Source organism: Taudactylus pleione, unplaced genomic scaffold (genome assembly GCF_031769625.1).
Source record: "Taudactylus pleione unplaced genomic scaffold, aTauple2 ptg000125l, whole genome shotgun sequence".
Lineage (NCBI taxonomy): Eukaryota > Metazoa > Chordata > Amphibia > Anura > Myobatrachidae > Taudactylus > Taudactylus pleione.
Window position 1 is genome coordinate 5,770,465 of NW_028284527.1, and position 11,837 is coordinate 5,782,301.

The 11,837-nt window shown below is 41.8% G+C and overlaps 1 protein-coding gene across 2 annotated transcripts in view; it reads left to right on the forward strand.

The window, feature by feature from the left end:
- TBCE (tubulin folding cofactor E) overlaps positions 1–6,525 on the forward strand; it is a 121,673-nt gene extending 115,148 nt beyond the window's left edge. For both annotated transcript variants that reach the window (XM_088472506.1, XM_088472507.1), the window contains 2 exons: positions 3,625–3,716; positions 5,195–6,525. In XM_088472506.1, the coding sequence (XP_088328632.1) occupies positions 3,625–3,716; positions 5,195–5,287 (185 nt within the window). In that variant the 3' untranslated portion in view covers positions 5,288–6,525. The remainder of the gene's footprint in view (positions 1–3,624; positions 3,717–5,194) is intronic.
- Positions 6,526–11,837: the final 5,312 nt, after the last annotated feature.

The following is an 11,837-nucleotide window of genomic DNA, read 5'->3' on the forward strand; positions in this document are numbered from 1 at the left end:
ATAAACAACACCCACAGTAGTACATGTTATATAGGAGGATATAAATCATTTATAGTTATATTTGTCACAGAACCGCTCCTTTGGAACCATGTATTTACATGCTTTGCAGCAACCACAGCGATAAGATCCCTTCTTGCTGCGGTTGTTACATGATATAGCAGGAAGGTGACTGTGTACAAGGTGATCTTTAATATTGCGAGATCTCCTCCAACTCGTTTGAACCTTGTCAGGCAACATTCTGTTAAGTTCTTGGTCCGTCTTGAGTATTGGCCAGTGTTTCTGGAGGATGTTATTAATATTTCTCTAGTGAGTATTGAAAGTGCCAGCGAATCTTATAGGTTCCTCTTTATTGCATATAAGTTTCGGTTTAAGAAGCGAATCCCTAGAATATGTCTCCACTTCCCTAATCGATCTTTTGATTAGATTGTGACTATAACCCCTGTCGGGGGTACTAAGTTCTCTTTGTCTGAGATTGTAAGTTTCTACATCAGAACAATTCCTCTTAGTACGTAAGAGTTCACCTTAGCGGCATGCACGGTGTGACCAATTTTGGAACATGTTAGTTTGTCCTTGGGCAAAACTTGATACAATTAATACCAGCAGATTGATATGTTGCAATTAGAATCAAAAAGATAATATCATACAGTGAGTGTTATCATATGGACATCCAAATCCTATACTGTATAATACAAGTGACACGTGCAGCATGAAGGGTGTCAATACCCTGTTACATGCTAGCAGGCTTATATATGCCAAATGAGTTAGACTGTTGCAAAATAGCTCATTACTTTCTCTCTATTCATGAGAGCTCATATACTGACACTGCTATATTGGCAACTATTGTATAGTTTAAAAATTTGTATGAAATATAGTGTTGTTAGCACCCTCTTCTTGCATACAGCATAATCAGCAGCAATAAAGAGCTGACATCACTGTGTGCTGAGATATAACCAGCATATGAAAATAATGAAATTATTTTGATTAAGGAATTATTATATTAATCTAATAAAGATAGCCTATCTATGTGAGAAAATTATCTAGAGGAACGCTGGCACAAATAATTCCTTACTTCCTGATATTGTGTTACAATAATGCTGATATTTTTCAATATACTGAAGGAATGTGCAAAAATGATACTATTACCACTCATTTAACAACAGCCCAATAACTGGGTATATGAGTTGATAGATCAAAATTATGATGAGCTGTTATTTTCATTACACACAATCAAGAGGAGATTTTGGATATTAACCTCTCCTCTAGATAGCGTATCGACTAGAACATATTGACATTTTGGTATGGAGGTATGATATTTCCTAACAATGAGGTGCAAATAGCAACACAATAATAATTTTGAAGTAACATACTGATGGTAATAACATAATTTATCCATTCACTGTTGCACTGTATCCATCCTACGGGTTGTGATACTTACCTGTTGGGGAGGATTAACATCATTAAAGCTATAATTTGCAAATACAGCACCACATGTGATACACTAGATACAATATATGTTAGTCTGACACTCCGAACAACAAGGAGTGGATGTTTGGCCGCTTATATGTCATAGCATTTATAGTGGATAGGAAATTACCAATATTATAGACAATTATATGTAATGATTCCTTCCATATGATACATGTATAAATAGTAATACATTTTGCACAACAACAACAAATCAGTGGATCTGCCTTTTTAATTATATGTATGTTTTGTTAGATATCATTCTTTTAAACCTTATATTTCACTGTATCTTCCCCTGTAATTGGGGATATTCATATTAGGTGGTAACCAATAAAAGTTACATTTTACTTTATTTAATTTTCCTGTGCGCCCACAACCATCAACTCTTTTTCTTTTCTAATATTGGAGAGGAGAATGTACCGGTTTTTTTTTGTTTGTTTTTAAACAGAATCTGAATAAACCGCTACAATAAATGTAAAAGTAGTAAAAGCATAGGGTATGCCAAATAGAATGGGTATGAAATACCGGCAGCTCAAGTCTGACAGCGGCATCCCAATATCTGAATATAAAGATCCCGACACGGGTGGTAAGTAAGCTAACACTACCCCTCTTCCCCCCCTCCCCAACCCTCTCTTCGTGGTGGCTAACCCTAAGTCGTCCCGGAGTGCCTAAACCTAACCCCCTTCCCCCCAACCCCCCTGCAGCTAAGACCTAAGAAGCTCCGCTTACCTTAGTTCGGGATGCCGGCTATCAGGGTTTCGGCGTGGGGCTAGAGATAGGCGTCGGGATTTCGATGCCTATCTTTAGTCCCCGTTCGTGCTTCCACTGTTGGGATTCCTACGGGCGTCATCCTGGCCGCTGGTAATCTAACTACATCCCATGCCAAATCACATATTGAATATACAGCAAGGAAAGCAGGGAAAAAGAAAAAAAAGTACTCAATCCGCTAATTAAATATTTATTAATCAAGAGATCATAATGAAGTAACTTGATGAACGTTAGTAATATTATAACCATAGCATATAGATGTTGTGAACAGGAACTGTTGAAAATGTAAGCGTACATTTAGGTTGGTTAGACAGCCGTCCATAGCATTAGATCTCAGATCAGGATACTGTGGCTGTTATTAACCAGGCAAAACTATTCTGTGTTTTTATTATTATTAATATTAATTTATTTATTGCTTTGTCTGAACACTATTAAATCCATTGATACTGTACACAAATATATACAGATGTGTCCACATACATGCTCCAAATCGCATTAAACATAACGCATGAGTGCTGTGCGTCTCAGTAGCGCCAAGCTTCTTTTCCTGCAAATGTTTTCCATAAAAATGCATTTTATTCATATAGTGATGCGAATATCACAAGCAGCTTCTACTGATTAAAATGATATGGGGCATGCCTATGGTTCTGTGAGCGACTGTGGGTGTATCTGCATGTGAAATGTACTGTCAGTGGCTATGACACTGTAACGTAGTGTTTAGCATGCAGATACAGCCGCAGTCGCACACAGAATATAGGCATGCCGCATATCATTTTAAGCAGCAGGAACTGCTTGTGCGTCCTAATTCCATTGCTGTGTGAATAAGACATATTTGAAGGGAAAAAGTGACACGAAAAGACGCTTGGCGCTACCAAGGATTAGGAGGGGTGGGGAGAGGGGGGTTACAATACTTACCAGCCCCAGTCGGGATATCCTCCTGTTGGACTTGTACAGTCGGGATTTGAACCGGCAGCTAAACAGCCGCCGGTATTTCAATCCCATTCTGCTCCAAAGAATGAGTTTAGGAAATGGTGTACAGTTTGGTTTATTCTCTGGTTGTATTCAGTGCTGAATTATAATCTAGATGACATAAAATACACAAGCTCACGCTGATTCTGCTGCGCAGCCCTAGTAACCTGGACCTGGAAATGACTGTAATACATTCATTCATTAAAGCAAGTGCAAGTAAATAATACATAATGCAAGGGAGCACAAGTACTTGCTGATTTAATTTTAAATATTTAACAATGGTACATAATAATAGAAATGCTGTAGTTGTTTGTTTTTCTCAAATTGGTGCCTAATTCCTATTTTTGATTATATTAATTGAGGACTGAAAAACTGGTCTGATTTTTGTTGTGTAGTTATAGTTACATATTTTATTTTTTACAGATTCTATGACAGTCCAAAAGGTAAAAGGACTGCTCTATCGTTTATTTAAAGTGCCTGGCTCAGAGTTAAAATTGTCATATGAAAGTTCCAAAGTAAGTAATAACCACCCTGTAATGAATGTTATATTCACAGTTTTTATTTTAATAAAAAAAATTTGTATTGTATACAAATGACAAACTATACAGACGAGCAACAGTTATCTAGACTTCAGTTAACAAATAACAGTGGTGAAGAACTACTTGGGGAGCAGCATTGGGGCTTCTTCACACTAGAATGTTGCGTGTGCTTTACAAATGGTGTGGTCAGGGTGCTCTGCCATTTGTGTAGCGCACAGTGACCTAGGGATTATATATCTATAGGGTGAACGTGCCTCCCCTGTTCCCACTATAGCACACATTAAAGTGCACCAAGTCATAAATGCTTCAGATAGCTTTAAATGGATGTTCAAATAGATAGCTGAGGGTCACAGCCTAGGGATCAATGATCCCTACATTATTGGGCATGTCATTAAAGCACAGGAGAAATGTTAGTGCGAAGGAGCCCTAAAGGGGAAGCAAACCACCTTAATAAAATATCCCTTTTACACCAGACCAAAAACCTGGGTTTTTGCTAGGTCTACCCGGGTCGCAGCTCAGTGTAAAAGGGTCCCTGAAAAATAACCCGGGTCAAGTGAGCCGGCAATCCAACCCAGGTAGCTACCAGGATGGACCCGTGTAATGATGCAGTGTAAACGGCGCAACCCGGGTTATCCAACCTGGGTCATACCTAAAATGAGCAGATTGGTGGCTGTGGAGCAGTCACCTACCACTTTTTATGACCTCATAGGTTTAGCAGGGCAGACCCGGGTTCAATGTGAACAGGGCTGACCTGGGAGTAACCCAGATCGAAGGTGCAGTGTAAATGGGGTCTGACCTGGGTTAGAACCATGTCCAAAAACACAGGTCGGAGCCGGGTTTTGGTGGAAAAGAGGTATGAGTTGCTACAAAAATAAATGATATGCTCTGGAAAATAGTTTTTTTTTCAGTGTTAGTATACGAAACACAAACTGAGCTCTTAAATGCTGAATGCAGAAGCTATTTTGCCCTGCCCTGTTTTGTTTTATTGACCAAGCTTGTGAGATAAATAACCTAAAGTCATATGAGGTATTCATTTCTTTAAACTGTCAATAAATATATTCTTAATCATTTTCATTGCCTTATAAAAACATTTTTACCCATCATGCTTAATTTGTCAGTCACTGATCAGTTTTTTTTTAAGGAACTAATAGAGGGCTTTTTATATTTTAAAGGGGTAGGGGCCTCATCAGGTGGCTGCGTACACACCTATACATTTATTTGTCCATTCTGTCTGGTGGGAAAGAAAATCTGGTAATGTATGGGAGCAAATAACAATCGCTATTTGCTCCCAAACACTGGAAAACAGATCAATTGGACAGATATATCTGTAGGTGTGTACGCAGCCTTAACGATGTGTGAGACACCACTTAGTGAATTGTTACTGTTTTGATGCAGATTTGAAACCTTCTACTATTCCTATATCGTAATATAAGATAACTTTTTTTCAATAACAGATGGAAGGAAAGGAGATTGAACTAGAGAATGACTTAAAGTCCCTGCAGTTTTATTCCATGGAAAATGGAGACAGTATACTGGTGAGATGGTGAAGCATTAGCTCGGATTCCATGTCGCTAAAGAAGAAAGGAACTCTCCTCATGGTGTTCCAGCAGAAAACATATTACACAAATGTTATTTTCAAATTTGAGCTCATTATCTTTAACAACCTAGTCCAAGCATTTTATCTCTTTAATGTGTTTCCTCAGACTCCTTTTATCCTTAAAATAAAACAGTGATTTTTTTTTTTTCAGATACCTAAGAAAATTGTATTTTTTAATGGTGTTTCCTGCTCTCAGAATAGGGCTATCTGAATATCATGCTTATAATGTACCACAAATATGCAGAAATAGTGCTTATTAAATTAAACAGTAGACACCAGCCAGCAGGACCCAATTACATTTTGTCTTACATTTTTCTGTATCATGATCACCTACACTTACTTTTACTTTTGGCAATGTTTTAAATAGTTATGCTGCGATGAGGCTTGGGATGTTATGAGACTGGGGATAGCCAAAAGCTCTATTGCAACTAAAATAAAGGAGACTGCATACAAAATTTATTATCACAGGTATTATACTCCCGAGAGACTTAGCAAAATGTTGGTGGGGTTGTGGCTGCAGAGGTACTATGATCCATGTATGGTGGACTTGTCTGAATATTGTCCCCTTCTGGGACCTAGTTCATGGCCTCCTGAGGTTCTGATACCAAAAGACCCCTGGATATTTTTGTTGTGCTAACCTAACCCCCCCCCCAGCCATTGTAAAACTTTCCAGAAGATTAGCCTCGCACATTTTTGTGGCAGCAAAATCCTTGATTGTTTTAAATTGGAAAAATACTCCCCCATCACTCTCTGCTCTTAAGTCCCAGATTTGGCATGTTGTGGCCATGGACTTATTATCTTCATGATCGAGGACATGTTATTAGCCAAGTTTGGACTCCCTGGCTGCTTGCTGAATGTAGACCCATGTCCCCTTTCTCTTGAGTGTTAATTTCGCGAGTGGACCCATGGGCAACAAATAGCATGTTCTCCTTCACTTTTCTGTTTCCACCGTCCTATGCTGCAGTTTCCTTCCATTTTCGGATACTTTTTGTGTATTTGTTTTTATTATATTGTTTTATCCCCCCCCTTCTCTTGCCCTAACTTCCCTATACTCCACCCCCCCTCCTTACACTAGTCACCTGTCTTGTATTTTTGTTATATTTATTATGTTTACTACTGTATTTAAAATCTGGTCTGTATTGGGCTTTTTTTGCCCCTTGTTTTTGTGTTTATTTTTATTATGCTTGGCCACTCAAAATAAAGAATTATATAACAAAAAATAGTTATCCTGCAATATCCAATATAGTAAAAAGAAAGCTGCCTGTGGTTTCACTATCAGTTCTATAGGAGTAAACAAAAGCACTAACCCACTGAGCATTCCAATCATCTACAATTTCTAAGAACCTGTCATTGTTTTAACCCATTATGTTGCAATAGTCATGTAGTTTAAAAAAAGAAAAAAAAAATGGGTCTATGAGGTTTCACTACAGAGTCCAGTGGAAAACTCTACTACTACTACTGCTGTCGAACCTATTATGCATTTCATAAGTGTAAAGTCCTATTAACCAACATAAAAATTTGTAAAAACAAGTCTGGCACAGGATTTTAACCAGTGATCACACAACCCTAAAGGAAAAGCATGTGCACTAAACCACTGAGCCACCTGATCTACTAACACTTAATTTTACTTTTGTCATTGTTTTAACCATTATGCTGCAATATCCAATGTAGTAAAAAGAAAGCAGTCTATGGTGTTTCACTGCCAAGCCCATTGGAATACTGTATTGCTACTGCTGCCAAATTTATTTTCTTCAGGGTCCAAAGAGGGTCCACAGGTTTGACCTTGGGGGTATAGGTTGGGAACCAAACAGTTAAAGCTTTCAGCTCCCAGGATGCACTGGGTCTACTCTCCCTATAACCCCACCCCCAAGTTGGGTCACCATTTGCGCAGGGGGGCTGATTAGCAGCACCTAAGCTTATTTTATTTTTATGGGTTTAAAGTTTGTTTTTACTTTTGGTGTCCCGGGGGTTAATAGCCGGCCAGGGGAGGCAGCCTTCCCTGTTATAGCGGCTCCTCCCCTCAGCTCAGCGCGCCTTTCAAGCCTGTAGTCTGGCAACCCTGAGCTGCTTCCTCCGTGGGCCACAGCAACACTTCCAATTTTCGGGCTCTGCTCTTTGGACTGTCCACAGCCCCACCGGGGTTTACCAGATTTATGGCTTTTATGACAGCCCACCTGTTCAGGGTATCTGACTGCTCTAGTATCTGGACGGCCTCCTGCTCTTAGCAGGATCACCAAAGTACTTTAAAGCCATTTCATGTTAACCATTGCTTTCCTTCACAAGCACGAATGGTTAATCAACTGGGAAAAAGTCCTCCCTGAATCCCTCACAGGGTACGATTCATCTGGGAGCCCTGCTGGATTCTCAGAATTGGAGAATCCTTCTGACGTCAGACAAGATCTCCACTCTTCAACTATGAGTGCACGGATGTCTCCACAGTCGACAAGTATCATTACACTAATGCGGATTCTGGAATCCAGGGTGTCTACCTTCGTAGGGTGGAATATGCTCAGTTCCATTCCAGGCCTTTGCACAAACTGATCCTCTCCAGATGGAGTGGGTTTCTCCATCGGACCACTGTTCAGATGATGATGCTCCCTCCGGAGGTGCATCTGTCTGTATCTGGGTGGCTATGTCCATCTAATCTAGGGTAATCCTTACGACGGACGCCAGTCTCTTGGGTGCAGTGACCGGTCCACACTCTTTTCGGGGCAGTTGGATGTCTGTCGATTCCGCCCTGCCAATCAACTTATTGGAACTTTATGCTGTCTTCGGCCCTCACTCTGGCCTAACACATACATCACGGTAAACCTGTAAAGGTTCAGTCCGACAATATCACAACAGATGCTAACATCGAGGAGACACTCATAGTTGGGCAACAATGACAGGAATGTCACACATTCTGACATAGTCCAAGGGTCTCCTCCCGGCCATCTCTGCAGTGTTGCTCCGGGAGTTCTCCATTGGGAAGCGGACTTCCTCAGCCATCACAATGTGCATCCCAGGGACTGGTCTCTTCTCCAAGAGAGGTTTCAACTCCTAGTGAGCAGAGGGGGCCTCCCAGAGATGGTCCTCATGGCCTTCTGACTCTATCACACACTGCCGGTGTTCGAGTCCAGAACTAGAGGTACTGAAGCAACCTTCGGTGACGCATTGTCAGTGAAGTGGACCTTCCACTTTGTGTACCTGTTTCCTCCGGTCTCCCTTCTTCCTCGAGGTCTTTGGAAGTTTAATCGAGACGGAGGTACTCTCCTGCTGGTTGCTCCAGATTGCCCCAGACGTCACTGGTACTTAGATTTTTGGAGTCTCCCCATCGACACTCCATTCCTGCTGCCTCAATATGCGGACCTGTTGTCACAGGGTCCTTGCCTTTCCCTGGACCTGGATCGTTTGTCTTTGACTGTGTCCCTACTGTGGTCCTAAGGCTTCTCTGGCTGTGTCATCATCGAGATGTTTAGTTCACGTAGGCCAGCTTTTGCTGGGATCTACCACAGAATGTGGCATACATAATTCTTATGGTATCGTACCTGTAGCTACGATCCTCAGGTGTTTAGGATTTCCAGAAGTTCTGGCATTCCTTCCAGCTGGCTTCGGTCTCTCCCTCCATCTGGCCTTCCTGAAAGTGTGGGTCTCTGCACTGTCAGTATGGTTCGGATATGGAATTGCTCCACTTTCGGGTATCATGTGGCTCCCTCTTCTGGATATTTCACCAAGACTGTTGTGAGCCGCACTTGCCCTGTGTTTCTTCCTAAATTGGTTTTTAAGTTCCATATTATTCAGGAACTTATTGTACCGACATTTCAGTCTCCAGTCCTCTCAGCTGGGGTGGCCTCATTGACTGTGGTTCAGCCTCTCTGGATTTATGTGGTCCGTTCAAGTTCCTTCAGGAAATCAGACTCCTTATTTGTAGTCTATGGATTTCACAGGAAAGGATGGCTGGCCGATAAACATACATTGGCTAGATGGTTTCGTATGTCTATCTCAGGGGCCTACACATAGGAAGGCCTTTCTGTTGATGTTGTTCTACTCGGGCTGTGGGCGGCTTGCTGTGGCACCTTGGCTGTTCTGCCTTGCAAGGTGGCCACGTGGTCTTCTGTCCACACCTTTCTAAGGTTCTATGCATTTGATTCCTTATCCTCTCAGGATGCTTCCTTTGGGCGACGGATTCTCCTCTCATCACAGGAGCGTCCCACCCTTATAAGGACTGCTTTGGGACATCGCCAAGATCAACCCTGTGGACCCCCTATTGATCCTGAAGTAAATGAGAGATTTGGTAAATACTTTCCCTTGTTATCTTTCGTCGAAGTCCATAGGGTCCACAGGGCACCCGCCCTGACGCATCTGGCTTCATATGGGCTGTGTTATTGGTCACCAGTTTCCCGTCTCCTTCTGTGAGTATGGTTCTTGAGTGTTTTAGTCTTCTCTCCTTCTTTCCTCTTTTGGCTACTTACAAACTGAGGTGCCTGGCTTGGGGGCGGGTTATAGGGAGAGTGGACCCAGTGCATCCTGGGAGCTGACAGCTTTAACTGCGTGGTGCCCGGATTTGGTTCCCAACCTATACCCCCAAGATCAACCCTGTGGACCCTATGGACTTCGAAGAAAGAGGGATAACAAGGGTAAGTTCTTACCATATCTCTCATGCATAACATAAGTGAAGAGTCCAAAAAGTCAATTTGCAAATGAAAAGAACAAGACACATGCACTAACCCACTCAAACCAGGGAACAGGCAACCATGAAGGTAAAGTACAAGTGCACTAACCCATTAAGACATTTAACCATCTATATATCTTAAATGACTTTAGTCATTGTTTTACACTATTGTGCTGCAATATTCAATGTAGTAAAAAAAAAAAAAGCTATGTAGTTTCACTATAAAGTCCATTGGAATATTTACTGCTATCAAAGTTTGCATTACATAAGTGAAGAGTTCAATAAACTATAATGCAAATTAGTAAAAACGTCATAGAATTCTAACCAGTGACCACACAACCCTGAAGGTACGGCATATCTACTCTATCCCACAGATCCAATGAGCCATCTGTTATCTTAAATCACTCAATGGACTTTTGTCATTATTTGAATACATTATGCTGCAATATTCAATGTAGTAAAATTAAGGCTTTTTATTTGGGTTTTACTATCAAGTCAATTGGAATAATTGACTACTACTGTTCTCAGACATATTATGCACTAGCTAGGATACCCTGCATTGCCCGGGTAGAAGAATGGACCATGAAGTACATCTGCAGCCTTCAATTTTTACGTTGTGCTTATCTATAACACCATTCCATTGATCCTGAAAAGGGCCTCACTGTAAAGTCATTCACACTTGGATAACAATGCAATTTAGGAGTAAATGATAGTGCCTGTTTGGAATTGGGTATAATCAAGAACAGAGAGACTTAAAGGACAGTGGGCCTGATTCAGACCCGCTCGCAAGCGGGTCAATGGCCAGGCAGTGCGTGCGCAAGCCTCAGAGTGAGCGAGGAATCCCTTGCTCCGGGGCTCGCAGCAAAACGGGGTGGCTGCCGTTTGAGGGCAGCCCTACTGACATCACTCGTGATGTCAGTAGTTGAGCTTCCTGCTTTATTAGAGCAGGAAGCTCACTGGGGCTTGCGGGAACGAGACCCTACCACAAGGGTCTCGTCGCAAGTCCAATGATCACGACCATCACCTGGCCGCTCGCAAAAGCTGTGGGTGGTCACCCACAGCTTAGCGAGCGGCCAGGAGGCCAGCTCCAAAAAAAGACTCCCTGATTCAGAGCGAGCGCTCTGAAAGAGCGTCCGGCTCTAAATCAGGGCCAGTACCCACAGAAACTTTATAAAAAAACAGCATAGGTGCACTAATCCACTGAGCTTTCTGATCACCTACACTTTTTACTTTTGGCATTGTTTAAAACTATTTCAAATATTTATGCTGCGATGAGGCCTGGGATGACATGAGACTGGGGATAGCCAAAAGTTCTATTCCACAGGTTCTCAAACACTGTCCTCAGGAGCCCAAACAGTGCATGTTTTGCAGGTCTCACATAATAACTAGTGAACTAATTAGCTACACCTGTGGATCTTTAAAAACGTGTCAGTGAGTAATGACTACACCTGTGCACCTGCTGGGTGACCTGGAAAACATGACCTATGTGGGGTCCTGAGGACCGAGTTTGATAACCACTGCTCTATTGCAACTAAAATAAAGGAGATGGCATACAAAATGTATTATCGCTGGTATTATACTCCCGAGAGACTTGACAAAATCTTCCCGTTCTCCCCACCCAATTGTTGGCGGGGTTGTGGCTGTAGAGGTACTATGATCCATTTATGGTGGACTTGTCCGAATATTATCCCCTTCGGGGACCTGGTTCATGGCCTCATAAACCCTGGAGGTTCCGATACCAAAAGACCCCTTGGATATTTTTGTTGTGCTACCCACTCCCCACCCACCCAGGCATTGGTAAATTTTCCAGAAAATTATTTGCACACATTCTGGCGGCAGCAAAATCCTT